At 39.8% G+C, this 17,463-nt stretch overlaps 1 protein-coding gene across 9 annotated transcripts in view; it reads left to right on the top strand.

The window, feature by feature from the left end:
• The window catches only part of NF1 (neurofibromin 1), a 170,623-nt gene that overhangs the window by 47,826 nt on the left and 105,334 nt on the right, over window positions 1-17,463 (top strand). For 7 of the 9 annotated variants that reach the window (XR_012155355.1, XM_073315123.1, XM_073315121.1 and 4 more), the window contains 13 exons: window positions 3,928-4,080; window positions 5,479-5,725; window positions 6,231-6,304; window positions 6,434-6,517; window positions 7,202-7,642; window positions 8,138-8,277; window positions 8,834-8,956; window positions 9,415-9,498; window positions 10,823-10,939; window positions 11,566-11,747; window positions 11,858-12,069; window positions 13,091-13,252; window positions 15,107-15,219. Coding sequence is in view for 8 of the 9 variants with exons in the window: in XM_073315123.1 (XP_073171224.1) it covers window positions 3,928-4,080; window positions 5,479-5,725; window positions 6,231-6,304; window positions 6,434-6,517; window positions 7,202-7,642; window positions 8,138-8,277; window positions 8,834-8,956; window positions 9,415-9,498; window positions 10,823-10,939; window positions 11,566-11,747; window positions 11,858-12,069; window positions 13,091-13,252; window positions 15,107-15,219 (2,132 nt within the window). In the remaining variant the exon portion in view is untranslated. The remainder of the gene's footprint in view (window positions 1-3,927; window positions 4,081-5,478; window positions 5,726-6,230; window positions 6,305-6,433; window positions 6,518-7,201; window positions 7,643-8,137; window positions 8,278-8,833; window positions 8,957-9,414; window positions 9,499-10,822; window positions 10,940-11,565; window positions 11,748-11,857; window positions 12,070-13,090; window positions 13,253-15,106; window positions 15,220-17,463) is intronic. The other 2 variants (XM_073315122.1, XM_073315120.1) reach the window with 1 other exon arrangement.

Raw genomic sequence — 17,463 nt, 5'->3', positions numbered from 1 at the left:
AGTGAGTTTGTGTGTGTATGGGGGTGGGGGGGATGTGAGAAAACCTTGATCTATGCAGGAAATAGCCCGACTTGATTATGTAAAGAGCTGTCACTTTGGATGGGCTAGCACCAGCAGGAGAGTGAATTTGTGTGGGGGGGTGGAGGGTGAGAAAACCTGGATTTGTGCTGGAAATGGCCCACCTGTTGATCACTTTAGATAAGCTATTACCAGCAGGACAGTGGGGTGGGAGGAGGTATTGTTTCATGATTTCTGTGTGTATATAAAGTCTGCTGCAGTTTCCACGGTAAACATCTGATGAAGTGAGCTGTAGCTCACGAAAGCTCATGCTCAAATAAATTGGTTAGTCTCTAAGGTGCCACAAGTACTCCTTTTCTTTTTGCGAATACAGACTAACACGGCTGTTCCTCTGAACACTGTATTTTTAGTATCTCAAGCGGGATTCCTGGTTTCTCTGAAGTCCAGTTTCTTTACTTTTCTGGAGGCTTAGCTTGCAACTGTTTGTGCATATCTCACTCCTGCAACTGGGCTATCCATCTTGTTTTACACATTAAGAAACTCAAGAGTCTCCTACAGTTGTGCTTGTAGATGCAGAGGGACTTGATTTTGGCCAGCTCTTCTTGTGAGTTTGATCTTTGTGCAGCTTTTTTGGTTATCCTCACCTCTACTTAATATGTCATTGTACTCTAGACTCTCGATTCATCCTCCTTTCACCATTTTCCACGAGAACAAGATGATACTTCACCCCCTTGCCTGAGGTTCTTACTAAAAGCTGTTTCGAACTTTCAACTTCTGTTGTTACTTTTCCTCCATGGCTCACCTGGGGAGTTTGATCTCCATGATTTGGATGTGAAGGGGACTTGAATACCTTGATAAAACAAGGACTTTTCTGCAAGTCGCCAAGTCTATAACCTTTACAGCGTATTTTAAGGGTTGATCTATTTCAGTGCCCAGTCTTTGCAAATACAGTGACTTGTGTTTTCAGTCCTGCTGTTCACAAGTCCAGGTAGCCTGATGCACATTTGATTATGGCATAGATATGTGTCTTTTACATAATATGCCCATCCCTGAAATTTGTAGAATCACTTTTATCTGGAGCTTGATATTTATTATTATAAGCTTTCCAAACACAACTGAAGAGACAGGATTTGTCCCACAGAGCTTACAGTCTCTGACAGAAAGCAATACACAAGCATAAAGAAAATGTCAAGAGTTCTTATGGTCTTATTTTTTTTAAAACATGTTCCCAAAATCATTTCCCTTATTCCCTTGACTAGGTGCACCAGTGAATTTGGTCCATAATGCTTCCCCATTGTGCCCATTTCCCTATAAAAATAAGTTTGGGCATAAGCTGAAGAAAGGAAAGTCAGGTGGTAACATTCCAAGTATGTGGACTTTTCTCACAAAAATTACACTAACCCAAACAACACTCTGACATCTTGGATGCAACTGATCCAAGGTAGTAAGTTTTTTTTTCTTTCCATTTTCTGATACATACATTTAAAAAAAACCACCTCATAACAAAACATCAAGTGAATTCTCAAGACAATTGGTCCTCAAGTCCTTATCCCTAGAGCTCAGGTATTCAGAGTATAAATTAATTCAGATCTTTAAACTGTATGCAGTATACTATCAGAGATTTTCCAAGGCTTTTAAGTCAGAATCAGCTATTCTTCAAGTTAAGAATCATCTTAATGTTTATTGTTTCATTTCTTGGAAGAGAAGTTAAGGTAAAACTTGTACTAGTTATGGTTCTGAGAAATGTGTCTTTTAACAAAGTTGTCTCAAATTGTTTTCTCCTAAACATTTAGACTGTGATAGCTAAAATCAACCAGGTCAGGCTGTATTATTGGCTGCTACCAAAATGGCAGTACCATCTGCAACGGGCTGAAGCCTCAAAAAGCATCAATGGCTTCAGAAAGATGAGGGCATGGGGAGATAATGGGACCCTTGATGCAAGAAATGCCATCAAATGGCAGAAGAGGTGAACCATGATTTAACCCATGGCAGCCATAAACTGGAGGGAAGGCAACAGAAAACCACCCTCTATTTTCTCCAACAAGAGCTATCATGGCAGAACAGAGGCATCCTACTTGGCCATGGCTTTCCTTCCAAAAGTGTTGAAAACCGTGGCATCTTGAAATGTACGAAGGTTGACTGGTGAAAAGCTCAATATTTTGCTATCGTGATTTACTGATGTAAAACCTGGAAAACGAATGCTGCAGACAAAATGAAATTTGAAGCCTTTGAGATGTGGTGCTGATGAAGATCCTTACTTGTCTCCTGGTCAGAAAAGAAGATGAATGCTTACGATAGAAATATTGTTGGAGCAAAATGAACTCTGCTCTTAGAAATCAACAGGTGCAAATCTATATACTTTGGTCACATCAGGCTTAGAGCTGGAAATAACTTCAAAAGTTATCATGAAAGGAATGATGGTGGGTCATTGCAGTAGAGGATGACCAGCAAGGGGAAGGATAGATAGTTTGTGCAGATTACTGGGAGACCAGCTGCTGAGTGTACAAAGTTCGTGATGAATTGAGAAATGTTCTGAAAATTCTACTGTCACCAGTATTCAGACATGAATAATGGACTTCATTTACTGGTTAAAATCAGTTAGGAAAAAGTAACGTTTGTTTTTTAGAGCAACTTTAACTCTGCTCCATTTCACAACCAGTAATTTCTGTTCCTGTTTTATCCAGTTAAACCTGAAATATACACAATAAAATATACAATACAACAGAAATAACATTTATTAGAGCTTTAATTTCTTCACTTTCTTGACTTGCAACTTCAGTAAACAGCTTCCACTTCCTTATTCAGCAAATGTGGGTTAACTGTCTCTTGGGATTGAGAGAATTTTTTCTCTGGTTCCCTCCAATGTAAAAAAGTCCTCACAGAGTATAATTGTACTGATTCCACTGATGATTTTCACATCCCATAGTCCCTATTTTTAAGAATTGAACTCTAATTTTCTCTTTTTAGGAAATGCCTTCAAGGAGCTTCAAGAGAGATGTTCTTGTACAAACATGCCCATTTCAGATGGGCATGAACTGTTCTTGTGCTCTTACGGCCCTCTGCAGTCTTCCATTTTTGCCCCACTGTTTCTCCTCACGTGAAGTTTAGGGAAGTATCTTCTTCCCTGTTCACATGGGCTATTGTGTGAAATTTTGCTACCTAAAGCATCAGTCTTTAAGCTTGGCATAAGGATTGTTCTTGTAAGTCAAACATATCTGCTTTTGTCATTCTATGCAAGATCTACAGGCATTCTAAATAATGAAGATGCCCAGAGGGAAGGAAGTATGTGGAGAAAATACGTAGTGTCTTCCTGAGCAGGGGAAGGTGCCTTTGCTTGATTTCTATCAAGATATATCTTATATAGTGCTAAAAAGCATTTCTAAGCTATCCTTAATGTGACACCATTTGATCTTACAAAGTTCCATTGTCAGTTTCTCATCTGCATTTACAAATCAGCGTTTGTTCCTCTGTTTCTAATATGTACAACATAATTCTCTTAATACTTTCGTCTGTATTGCTTTTACAAGCAGTTTAATAAACTCTCTGCCACTTTGAGCAGACAAAATAAATAGCAGTATTAGAAAACGTGTGGGCACTGACGCGTTCTCCAGGCCAAATTTCAGCTTGAGTACCTTCTGCATTTGACTTGGGTGTGGTATTCACTTCCTGTCTGCTGTGTAGTATGGCTGTGTGAGTTATTACAGGTGCTGCATTCCACCCCAGAGGTAGCTGCATTTCAGAGGTGAGTGACACAATTACGATGAGTAATTTTTGTAAGCTCTTTGGGAGCCTTCAGGGTGAAAGATGGAAGAGGTGCTGTTTTCCTTTCGTGAGTGTAGCTGCTGTAACCCATCCTTTCTCCCTTATAAAAGTAGGGTGATTGACTATTTTTCTTACCTCTCTTTATAGCAATCAGATAGGAGTTCCTGTCATTTTCTCTTCCTTTATGGGGTAGGATGCGATGTCTCTGGCGGTGGAGCTAGTCAACTTTCTCTTGACCATGAAGAGATGCGCTGTGCTCCAGGAGCTACTCTCAGGAAAGGGAAAGGCAACTCTTCCATGGTAATTAACATTTTGTATTCTTAATACTTTAAAATAAACTCCATTGCCACCCTCAAAATCAGTTATATTTGTACTACTATATTGAGATTCTTTTCAAGTATTTTAAACATTGTTATGTGGGTGGGGCGAAGGGTATAGGAGAATTTAAACGTAAATGTCTCATGAGCTAGGTGTTGATGTTTGCTCAAGGTCACTATGCTAAGATGGCTAGAGTAAATGCAACATTTTTAAGAGTTTGAAACTAAAATTTTGGTGTCATCTTCATAGAGCCTAAACCATAATCTGTTTACACATTTGTCTGCGTTTATTAAATCTCAGACTCCAGATTTCTAAATCTCCATGCTGTCTGAACATATGCTAAATAAAAAAGCACAAGGCAGGGAAAATCTTCATCCTTGTTTGAATAAAGGGGCTCCTTTTATACGCTAATGTTTTCAGCTCTTCACCTACAACATGAATTAGTTATGGAAAAAGTTGAGCAGAATGTTGTAACTGAATCTGTCATGAGCCAAGATTTCTAACTTGCCTTTTTTAAATGACCTTTGTTTGGTAGTCTGTAACAATGTACATAACTCTTAAAACATTTTAATCTTTGAAGCAGTTTATAAGCATAAATTGGTTTTTCATTCTGCTGAGAGGTAGATAAGTAGTATCCCCATTTTTATTTATGGGGGTAACTTAAGGTAGAAATAGTGACTTCTTCAAGAACACAATGGGTTAGAGATGGGATTAAATACTTGGCTCCCAGTCCTGTGCTGAGGCCACTAGAGTCCACCTAAAGTCTACTGCTGAATGAAGAAAATATAAACATTCTAGTCACACGGCAGATATCAAACTAATGAAATTTTCTGTTTAAGTAAATGTTGATAGTTTTATGCGGGTTTAGGTTTTTTTGCATTATTTTGGTGAAAAACACATTAGTGGAGAAACAAGTTGTTACACACACCTGCATTTGATAATACTTCCATCCTCCCACACTTAAGATATCTTGTCCATTTATAATACCTAGCTCTCATATAAACCTTTTTTCTTCAGTAGATCTCAATGTGCTTTATGTAGGAGGTATGTATCATTCCCATTTTACAGCAGTGAAACTGAGGCACAGAGGATTAAAGCACATGCCCAGGGTCACCAAGCAGACCAGTGGCAGAGCCAGGAATAGAACACAGGTCCTTTGAATCCAGTCCTGTATCCACTGGGCCACACTCTTTGATGGGACAGTCTCATCCTGGGTGCCGTACAAATACACAGTAAAACAGAGCCCTGATCTCAGATGGGGCTGTTGGGTGCTGCTGGAATACAAATAATTTGCAGGAGGAGGAATGGGATAAAGATCTATTTTGAGAAAATTGCCTGTTAAGTAATATTACCAGATATGCAAATGTATTTCCCCCCAAGGAAAGTACAGCAGGATGCAGTGGAACTCCAATATGTCGCCAAGCCCAAACAAAATTAGAGGTTGCCCTGTACATGTTTCTGTGGAGCCCTGACATTGAGGCAGTTCTTGTTGCGATGTCCTGTTTCCGTCATCTCTGTGAGGAAGCAGATATCAGGTGTGGAGTAGATGAAGTCTCGGTACATAATTTTTTGCCAAACTACAACACCTTCATGGAGTTTGCGTCTGTCAGCAATATGATGTCTACAGGTAAGAAGGGAGAGACTAAACAAACTTTTTGTCTCCCTGAGTATTATTTATGTTCTTTAAAGTATATTTCAAAATGTTAAAGCTAGTCCTGGTATAAGTGAAATGCTGTAATACTTATCTCTAGTCTGTCTCAATCATGTGATTTCATGGCAGTTTCCATGAATGAAGTTACATGTAGAAAGACTAAAAATTTTCTTTGATACAAAATATTTGAAGATTGCTTCCTCCCTGCAATGCTTATGTAATAGTAAGATCAAGTATTGTAGGGGGACACTGACTGAATTTTTGAACACCTAGACCTGATAGTTTAAGTGAAGGAGAGAGTTTCCCCGAAAACATTTTTTTTATAATACTGGCGTGCTTGTGATTAAGTCTTACAAGTCGTCTGGTTTTTTTTAAGAATATTCATTTTTATTTATGCAAGCTTTCGTTTCTAATAAAGATTTATTTTAAAATAAAAATGGCTGTTAGATTAATTTTATTGTACTGTATACTCCTTGCTTAGGGAGAGCAGCTCTTCAGAAAAGAGTGATGGCATTATTAAGGCGCATTGAACATCCAACTGCAGGCAACACTGAAGTAAGTTCTCTTTATGAAAATGTTTCTTATTGGTAGCTGAAAATATGTTGTGTGGAAAGCAATCAGTAGTGTTGTTGTAGGAAGTAATCTGAGGTAAATATCTGAAATTCTTGATGTGATGTATTTTAGGCATGGGAAGATACACATACAAAGTGGGAACAAGCTACAAAACTAATCCTCAACTATCCAAAGACCAAAATGGAAGATGGCCAGGTATTCTGAAGCTTCCTATCTATTCAGTTATCAGAAGTGCTGACAGAAATCTTGTATTTTCTAGTCATTTAAGTTTACCATATTAATTTATATCTAACTTTAATTTTTTAAACTTTTAATTTAACACTCTTTTTTCAATCAATCCCTCATATGGGTGACTTGAGTTACTTCTGAATTCATTCCATAGCTAATGAGTTGTTCCTGTGCGCTCTGCAGTGATACACTGAGTTGGGCATTACCTCTGCCGTATACTAGTGGGTTCACCCTGTCTGCCCACTTCACTGAGTACACAGTATAGTTGGAAACAGAGTAATCATGATCAGAATCAGTGTTTCTCAAGCTTACGTGAAGTCAAAAATTTTCACGTCTCCCTTACATTTACTATGAAAATAAGAGTTAAAAATGTATCATTGGTACCAATCATAAGCCAGTATAGTCTGTTTTTTTAAGTGATTGACAGAGAATGTGACTTAAGGATACATTTCAGTTTATACTCTCCTACCTACTTGCCTCTGATGTAACGATTTGCAAAATCTCCTGAGAATTGAATAGTTTTTTATTGACATTGTTTTAAATTTATAAATTATTGGATTTCTTTACTGAATGACACTTAAAGTCTGTTTTCTTTAGCTGATAATTGCTTGTAATTCTAGAGAGATCTCATTTTGAACAACTCTTTTCCAGGTTACTGATAGCCTTCACAAGACAATTGTCAGGCGACGAATGTCTCATGTTAGTGGGGGAGGCTCCATAGACTTGTCTGACACAGATTCTCTGCAGGAATGGATCAACATGACTGGGTTCTTGTGTGCTCTTGGAGGAGTGTGTCTCCAGCATCGCAGCAATGCAGGATTAGCAACTTACAGTCCACCCATGGGTCCAATCAATGAGCGTAAAGGCTCCATGATATCTATGGTATCCACCGAGGGAAATGCAGAGACTCCTGTTAGCAAATTCATAGATAGATTACTATCTCTAATGGTCTGTAACCATGAGAAAGTGGGACTTCAGATACGGACTAATATTAAAGATCTGGTGGGTCTGGAATTGAGTCCAGCACTTTATCCAATGCTGTTTAACAAAATGAAGAATACTATCAGCAAATTTTTTGACTCTCAAGGACAGGTAAAATGTTTGGATATGTTTTCATATTTTTATCAGATTGAAAATATCAGCTATCTTACCCTTCACATAGATATTTAAAATTGATACCTACCTCTTTATGTTTGTGTTTTTACACAAAGAGCCAGAGAACTATTTATTACATGATGGAAGGCATCATGATGATGATTGTGTGAATAGACCATACAATTCTTAATTTGCATTTGAGATTCCAGACTATATTAGTCTAGCATGCTTAAATTTATTAACTTTTAACTATCTTCCTACTTAATAGGATTTATATTCTGGGAAAATGCTGTCTTTATTAGATAAACTTTGAGACTTAGCTCTGTTAAGTGTTGGAATTCTTCTGAGTAGGTTAATCAGAACAATACTTGTCCATTAGATTGCTGCCGAGTGCTACAGTAATATGAATATTTTCTAATACTGTATACATTTAATTCATTTATTTTTGGGCATCACTTCTAAGAATTATGACTCGATGTCGTCTTCCTATAGGTTTTGTTAACTGAGACCAACACACAATTTGTAGAGCAGACTATTGCTATAATGAAAAACCTGCTTGATAATCATACTGAAGGGAGCTCAGAACATCTGGGACAAGCTAGTATAGAGACCATGATGCTAAATCTAGTCAGGTAAGAAATCTTGACTGTTTCCCCTCTGCAGAGTAAGTTTTTAGATAATCACGCAGTGTCTCCACCCCCCTTCATGCTCTGCTTGGGTGCAATAGGAAGCTGGTTAATGTTCTGATTCTCAGCCCCCAGACACTGGCAGAAGTTAAAGCTATAGGGGAGTAGCTCTGATTTTTGCCATGATGTAAGGTCCTCCAGTAGACAGTCAAACTATCAGCTCTGCCATTCCCCGTCTCCTCCCTTTCTCTCACTTCCTATCTCCAAAACATTAATGACACGTCTCCCTCTCACTTCATCTGTGGGGTAAGTGGGGACCTGTGTAGGATGGTACAGAGCCATCTCAGTCAGCTTCCCCAGCACAGAGGAAATTCTTCACTCGCTATCTCAAGCTGCTTTAAAAGCCACTGGTCACAGATTGGAAAATCTCACGCAAGGTCTGCAATGACTGGTTATACAAGTGTAATTTTAGACAACCAGAAGAAATTCCTCAAATGTGTCATCCCCCCCGAATGCTTTGAAGTTAATTTATTTAGTGTTTTACTTACTCTGACCTTCACAGATACGTACGTGTGCTCGGAAATTTGGTACATGCAATTCAAATAAAAACTAAACTCTGTCAACTAGTGGAGGTAATGATGGAGAGGCGAGATGACCTTTCATTTTGCCAAGAGATGAAATTTAGGTGAGTACTAAATTAAACAGTAATGCCAATAACGATAATTCATAATAATAATTATAGTGGTTCTATTTGGGGTAGTGTGTTCTTGTGGAGTATAGTGGGCAGGTGGGTGTGGGGGTGACACTTTCTTACTAACATGCAAAACATTTTCTTGTTTCTTTGTATTTAATTTAGGCCTCAATCCTGCATCAGGGTTTGCTACCATGGACCTCTACGCCTGTGCAGAGTCCTCTTGAAGTCTGACAGTAGGGACTCTACATGGGTGCAGGGTTCTATTGGAAGTCAGTGCAGGATCAGAGCCTTAATCAGTACCCTACAGTTACTAAACCGAGTTAATCGTTAAGGTTTGCAGTTTAAATGTGTTTGTAAAATATAAAGTTAATAATTAAAAATACCACCTTGAGCACCACCAACTTCAGACAGTGTATTTTCAGTTTTCTGTACTGTAGTATTTCTTATAGGAACAAAATGGTGGAATATCTGACAGACTGGGTTATGGGCACATCCAACCAAGCAACAGATGAAGATGTAAAATGCCTGACAAGGTAAGAGAGAGGTTGACAGAACACTCTTTCTGAGGCTGTCTCGACACTGCATGCTCGGGGGTGTGATTCCCAGCTCGCACGGCATGGTAGCTGCTGCCGGCCACGCTACCGCAGCTGCGCTACTCTTTTCAGCATGCTAATTCAGAGAGAGATACGAGCTAGGCTTCGCACTTCTAGAGGGCCTCAGGGCTTGTGTAAGTGACCATTTAGTTCATGGCGAAGCTGGGGTGTGAACCTGCCCCTCACAAGCCTTCCATGGACTAACTGTGTGGACACTGCTGACATATTAACAATTAGTTAATGGGCTTTCATCTAGCCCTCTTTCAAGTGGTGGTAGATGAGAGCACATCAACGAACTGCTACCGCGAATCAGCAGGGTCCATGCAGACTAGTGCAGAGTAGAGTCACACTGGGGCTAGATTCACAATCAATTTAGGTGCCTAAGAAAATCACTTGCATTCAAAACCTGCGTGTCAGCCCTTTTCTGTGAATAGGGAGAGAGAGGTGCCTGAGAACGGGATTCACAAAAAACAATACGGGAGGCAGCTCCTTGCCCAAGGAGCTAATTGGAGATGCCAGCCACAGGGGTGTGTACAAAGCTCCACCCCTCTTCCTGGGAGAGGTGCTTTGCGAATCCGAATGCAGCCAGATTCTGGGAGTTAGACGCCTAATGTGGAAGTTATGCACCTAAATCCTTTTGCAGATCCAGCCATAAACATTTTTGTAGAGAAACCCTCATCTGCTAAAGGTGATATGTAAAATGATAAAATGTTTAAACTTCTTTTGACGACTTTAGTATAAAGGCAATACATGTTCGAGGCTTCCTTTGAAAAGAAAACTTCATTGTATTGTTCAAGGGTTTTTGCTTATCAAGACCCAAGTTCAGGTTCTGTTTCTCTTGTTACTTGGTGACTGTACACCTTGAAACAGAACATAGGCTGCATGTCTTACAACCTAAAGGAAAATGCAGAGCTCTGAACTTCAGTTTTGGCAAGTAAGAGGAATTAACTTAACAGTTTGTTTAAACTATTTAACTGTCATTTTTAAGATTAAACCTACATTTTTTTAAACAAATGGTTGAAGATTTAAAAAAAAAAAAATTCAGTTCACCTTTAACATTATGAATGAGAGTAATTTCATTTGGACTTGCCATGAACTGTGACCAAAGCTAATGTCATTCTGAGAACTGCAGAAAGAGTGATCATGCTTATAATATGATCCATAAGTATCTTATAAATTAGACTTAGATTTTTAGTAGGCATAGTAAGGTTTTTAGACTAAGACACTGGCCCTGTTTAATTTAACTCTTTCATTTTTGATTCAGAGATCTAGACCAAGCAAGTATGGAAGCAGTGGTCTCTCTTCTTGCTGGGCTTCCACTACAGCCTGAAGAAGGAGATGGTGTTGAACTGATGGAAGCCAAATCCCAATTATTTCTTAAGTAAATAGTCATTTTCAAACAATTTCAATTCTACTATAATTTAAGGCAGATGCATTATTTTATGTTTATTATGAAGCAAATTATTCTTAATCTTGCAAGGGTTAATTTTATTCAGGGAGTTGCCTCAGTATATCCTCTGAATTTACGAATCTCCCTCCTAGGTTTAAGCAAACACTTCAGTTGGTAAAAGTAAAAATATTTGGAAAGCAGTCATTAAATGTAACTTTGTTTTCTCCAAGCATGTGTATATGCTTATTTCACAGAATTATCTTGTTTCAATTTTAATTTTATGAATGGAAGAATATGCAATCTTTTAGAAAAGCAATCTCATGAAATTCAGTTGCCGGGTCTGAGGAATTCTCCATGCAGGCTTTGTGATACTGCCTTCGCACTCTCAACATACATTCTTTAGAAGCTGTAGATGATGATGATGATGATAATAATAATCACAGTAAAACACAAAAGAAAACAAAAAGAAAAATACCCAGAGCAAGTCTAACTTATATTTCTGGGAGGTGTACAACAGAGCATTCTATTTTATATCCTAGACCATTCTGCTCGAAGACTGACTTTTTTTTAAACAAAGTCTCACTTATCCATATGTACAAATGTTGTTTTTGTTTTAGATATTTCACTCTATTTATGAACCTTCTAAATGACTGTAGTGAAGTTGAAGATGAAAATGCACAAACAGGTGGCAGGAAACGTGGAATGTCTCGAAGACTGGCTTCGTTGCGACACTGCACTGTTCTTGCGATGTCAAACTTACTCAATGCTAATGTGGACAGTGGCCTTATGCACTCAATAGGTAAAGTAGTTAGAATCAACTGTTTATGATTCACATACGAAGGCTTGAGCCTTAATTAAGAAGTACATGACTTTGTGACTCAAGTCTTTATTTTGTTACTATCTTGTTAGGTTTAGGTTATCATAAAGATCTCCAGACAAGAGCTACATTTATGGAAGTCCTCACCAAAATTCTACAGCAGGGTACAGAGTTTGATACGCTAGCAGAAACTGTACTAGCAGATCGGTTTGAGAGATTGGTGGAATTGGTCACTATGATGGGTGACCAAGGAGAGCTACCTATTGCTATGGCATTGGCCAATGTGGTGCCTTGTTCGCAGTGGGTAAGTTGATTCACACATCCAGTTACATGACATTTGTTAACCCCAAGTGCATTTTGTTTCGTAAGGTGTAACCTGCTTAACTCCTTCAAAAAGTCTTACATAAGACTTGGAATTAAATTTACTGCTCTTCCAATTTAACGATAATGTTGAAACAAAAGTTGACTAAAGAAACGAAGAGTTGAGGCTACCCTGTTAGGGCCTGTGTTGTAATACATGACCTTTTTCTCAGAGGGTTCTACAACTGTGATTGGGTCTATTTTGCTGAGAGCTTTAGTCTAAACTAAGGTATTGTGGTATATTTTAAAATTATAGTTGAAATGGTAATTGTTAGCCTGTTATGGTAAAATAGTTTTTTCTTGTCCTTTTAATGTTGCTCGGTGTGGGGACTGTTGGGTATATGTACTGTAATACCAGAGTAGGCCTGTGTTTTGGTAACCTAATGTGCTTTTTCCCTGGTCTGTCTGTCTGGTCTGTTTATACAGTGGGTGAATCAATTAGACTTCCACCTTGGTTCATCATAGGCTCACAAGTGAGATGGTTTTAGGAACATATTAAAGAACCTACCAGAATAACATGATCTGGTGGGGTACTCGAGGAGAGATTTAGAAATAAAATTAGAAGTGGGGGAGTGGGACGAGCACACTTTAAGGTTTACTTGTAAGACTTAATGGGACAATTTGCCTCTCAAGTATTCTAGCTTGTGCTAAATATTTTCTTCTAGTTAGTAGTTTGTCCTGTTTTGAAATATTTGACCACATTAAAATTTGTGTAGCACAGGCTGAAACACTCTAGACCATGTTTCAGCCTGTGCTATACAAATTTTAACATGGTCAAATATTTCAAAACAGGACAAACTACTAACTAGAAGAAAATATTTAGCGCAAGCTAGAATACTTGAGAGGCAAATTGTCACTGACATCTTTTTCTAGCACAGTTTACATTAGACATGTTTGGGGAGGTTTTCACAATCCAGCCTCTTTACTGCTCTGACACACTAACCTCTTTATTTCTGTTCCTTAAGGATGAACTAGCTCGTGTCCTGGTCACCCTCTTTGACTCCCGGCACTTGCTCTACCAGCTGCTTTGGAACATGTTTTCTAAGGAAGTGGAACTGGCAGATTCCATGCAGACTCTGTTCAGGGGAAATAGCTTGGCCAGTAAAATAATGACTTTCTGTTTTAAGGTAAGTTATATGAGCTTCGGTTCCTGTTTATAAAACTCTTTTGAAGAGTGACAGACTAACAGGAAAAAATATATTAACTCAGAAATGTGAAACTGCAGTTGGATTACATTAAACTCTGAGTACTTGAAATAGATAATTGAAAATAAGATAGTTCTGATGACTGGAGAGTGCAAGCTATAATTTGATGGCTGTATTTGTCTACACAGTCACAGACAATTCTTGAAAGTTCATCAAGATGCCATGCAGTTCTTTTTTTTATAAAGACTTACGGTGTCTAATCCTTGGAGACCTTCCATGCCGAGGCCTGATTTGGGATGGGGTGGTGGGGTAAAACTTTTTTGGCGACTTCATGACACACCCTCTTTAGTTCACACTTTAATCTGGAGGCCGCCTTGAAAGTTTCCAGGGAGCCCAGTGTTCATTCTGCAGGGTTCATCTGTTTCAGAGCTACCAGGGTGGAAGTTGAATACCGTAATGGAAAAGTTTGCATAATAGAAGTATTTATAGCAGACTTAGTAGACACATTCAAGTCAATGTTCGTTAAATGCAGGTAGAATATAATTGTTTCCTATTTGATGCAAGTGTTGGACTAGCTAATGCTCTTCTTATCCATCTTCTAATATTTTAGAATCTGTTAGGCAGTCACTGCAGTCTTCAGTCCTAGTCTGAATATTAAAATGTATTTTAAGTTGGTTTAGTTGAAGTCTGCCCAGGCCATCAGATGGGTGATTCTAGAATGCAGATCTAGCTTACTGAAGAGTTGGAAGGCTGCGCCCAGGAGGCTAGTTTCCGATTAAGTGAGCTGTAGCTGACGAAAGCTTATGCTCAAATTTGTTCGTCTCTAAGGTGCCACAAGTACTCCTTTTCTTTTTGCAGAAGGTGTCTTTCTCTCTGTCCTCACAGAGATGGGAAACAAAGTCTGGCCTTTCTTCAAATAAACTGAATTCCAGTTTAAGGCCTTGTTAGGAACTAGGTAAACTGAGATGGGGGCATTGAATTGATGTAGGCTAAGCAGGAGTCCCATCTGTTTTTAAAGAGGCTTACAACATTTGATAACTTCTGCTTTAATTAGTTATTTAGGAGGAATCGTTTATGAAAATAATTGTAGAACTCAGTTATAACTTTGCATTCCAAAAATGATCCTATGAAGTACAAATATTAACTTTATATGATTCTGTCCTATGCCCTAATCTGATCAATTTAAGACCTGTTTATCAAGTCAAAGATGATGCGAAAAAGTTATTTTAACTGGTAGCTGTTTTATCAGCCATCTTATTTAAAAAGCTGTGGAACAGTCTCTGTCCTTAACTTGTTCAAGAAATATTTCCTCCTTCTGTGCATTCAATTCATAAGAAAATAAGCATTTGGTACCCAAATTGCATAGATACTTCTACGAATAAAGCAGTGATGATGAACTTGGTATCTTTTTGGGTAGGTAGGAGTATGCAGTCTTTAAAAAAACGTGTTATAAATGAGAGAGGTAGTGACTTGTATTCACATGTTTCTCTTATTGTACTATTTTGAAAGTTTACTTGCTTTAATTTGATATACTTCAAAAGTTTAATATAGTACTTAATAGCATTTGTGCATAAACTTCTCAGACAGGAAAGTGATAATTCTAAGTACTTTTCACATTTCTTAAGCATATGTTTGCTTGTGTGTGTAGCATTCTGGCTATGAGAACTATATAATCTCAGAGAATATATTTTAAGATTCATTGCTTGTACAAACATAATCAGATGTAGGACAAAATAGAATTAGTGTATAAAGCTTGACATACTCAGTATTTGAAAATATTCTTGTGCTTTGAGTTATGCTGGCCTGGCCACACATTCTGATGTATTTTCTCCATAGGTATATGGTGCTACATATCTGCAGAAGCTCCTGGAACCTTTATTGAGGACTGTGATCACATCCTCTGAATGGCAACATGTCAGCTTTGAGGTGGATCCTACAAGGTTTGAAATGTGAAAAAAATCATCATCATTATTTATAAGCCTGTTTCCCATCCACACTAATTTGACAGAATTGATTTTTTTTCTTTGAGTGCTTGCTCATGTCGACTCCATTCTAGGTGTGTGCGTGCCCCTGTGCGTAGTCGTCAGAGATTTTTGCCCTAGTGGTATCCGTAGGGTTGGCTCTGGCACCCCCTTGAGTGCCGCGCACATGCGTCGGTATATCGGGCACTGCCAGCCCTACGCCCACTCAGTTTCTTCTTACCGCCCATGGTGGTTAGTCGGAGTGCCTTCCCTTGCACAGCAAGGGCTAGCGGTTTCATCTCTTCTACTTTGAGCCTTAGGGCCTTGTAAATAGTTTGTTTATAGAAGTTAGTGTTAAGTAATTGTTAAATGTAGCTAGAAGTTAGTCCCATCGAGGATTTAGCCCCAGGCGGGACATTCCCTGGTCCTTTGGGGTTTAAACCCTGCTCAGACTGCAACAGGCCTATGCCTGTTAGTGACCCCCACAGCAGTTGCCTCAAGTGCTTAGGGGAATCACGTGTGAAGGACAGGAGTTGTATCTGTAACCATTTTCGACCCAGGACTCAGACGGAGCACAACATCCATTTGAGGGCTCCCCTCATGGAAGCTGCCCTCCAACCAGCTTCCGAGCCATCCCAGCTGGACTTCACTGCTAATACCTCTGTCTCAGTGCGTAGCACGCCCCCAGCACTGCTCTCTGTCGCCGTGCCCAGGAAGAAGACCAAGAAACAAGGCTCTCTGGCACCAGGGAAGAAAGGCCATCGGGCAAAGGAGCCAGTTCGGGCCGCCCGCCCACATTGGAGCCACATGGATGTGTCTCCCCAGTCAGGGCCCTTAGTCCCCCAAAGGATCCACTGCCAACTCCAAGGAGCAGTTGGGGACGCAGACTTGTGGCGGGATCGGTGCCTTCCCAGGCTCTCCTGGAGCAGAGAGATCAGAGGCCTCTACCACCGCTGGTGGCACCGCGTGCGCCCCAGGGAGCGGCAAAGGGTCCCTACAAGTGCAGGCTAGTCGCCAAGACCCCCCAGGGGCAGGTGAGCACTGCCTGTCTCCTGAACCGAGGCAATACTCTCCGACTCCATGCCACAGATCTATGGCTTCGCAGTCCAGGCCTTCAGGGGCTCACCCTAAATCACCGGCACCGCGTTCGCAGACTCTGCCCTCTTAACGCAGGTCGCCTGGGGGAGTTACTGGTCTCTGTATTACCAGCACTGTTCACCCTCCCGCTGGTCATCTTCTCGGCGTAGGTCCCCATCACCCGCTCTGCGGGAGTGATCTCCATTGCGGTACCGGTCCCATTCGAAGCGCCGGTTTCCAGTGGCGACGGTCAGATGACAGACGCAGGCATTGATGGCTCCCCCGTGGTCACCGCAAGAGGATTCCTCTGGCACGGAAGGGTAGGTTAGCCCCTTGCCAAGGCATCACCAGCTCGATTGGTCACTGGATGCTGCGTCGAGTTCTACGGTGCCACCTTGGCAGCATGGCCATTGGCCAGTGCCATACCTGAATATGGAACATACGAATCTGGCCTGATGTATGTGACTCTTGCCCATAGCTCTGCAGATCATTTGCTCTAAGCCAGTAAACCAGTTGCTCAGCTACGAAAGTTTTTCTTTTTATATGGCCTACTTTGTCCTGATTACTCCCATATCTCCTCAGAATATATACTAAATGGTTAGATTATTTTGTAGTTGCTTTTTTTTTCTAACTCTGTTCTGCAAGTCTCTCCCTTTTTTTTATTTTACGCTAGCTAAAATAGCTTTCCCAAAAAATAAGCTTCCTTTTCTGTGCTTTTATCCATGTCTTTGACTTTGGGAAGTGATAAAAGGCCACATTTATAAATACCCCTTCTACCTGCATGAAATATACCTATCTATGGCTACCTCAGTAACTGCTTGAACTTTCAATAAAACCATGACCCTGACAAAACCTGTTACGTATGCGGATCTTAAGGCACAAACAATACCTGTCTTGTTGGAGATGTCCTCAACTTTATGATACCATTGCTGGACTTCTCGTCCTCCATGGGTATGTGAGACCCTAAACTGTGTTCATGGCGGTTAAGGGTAGTGATGGATGAGAATTCTATTATCATGATTTTTTTTACAAAGCTGTAAAATGGCCTGATATTTGTAAATTACTTTGTTCAACTCATTCTGCCTCTTAGGTTAAATCTATTGTGCAGATGTCTCTATTGGTAGGTCGTTAGCATTTCAACAAGGTTGCTAGTAA

The sequence above is a fragment of the Lepidochelys kempii genome, chromosome 17, assembly GCF_965140265.1.
Source record: "Lepidochelys kempii isolate rLepKem1 chromosome 17, rLepKem1.hap2, whole genome shotgun sequence".
Taxonomy (NCBI): Eukaryota; Metazoa; Chordata; order Testudines; family Cheloniidae; genus Lepidochelys; species Lepidochelys kempii.
This window is presented reverse-complemented; position numbering and strand designations above follow the sequence as displayed.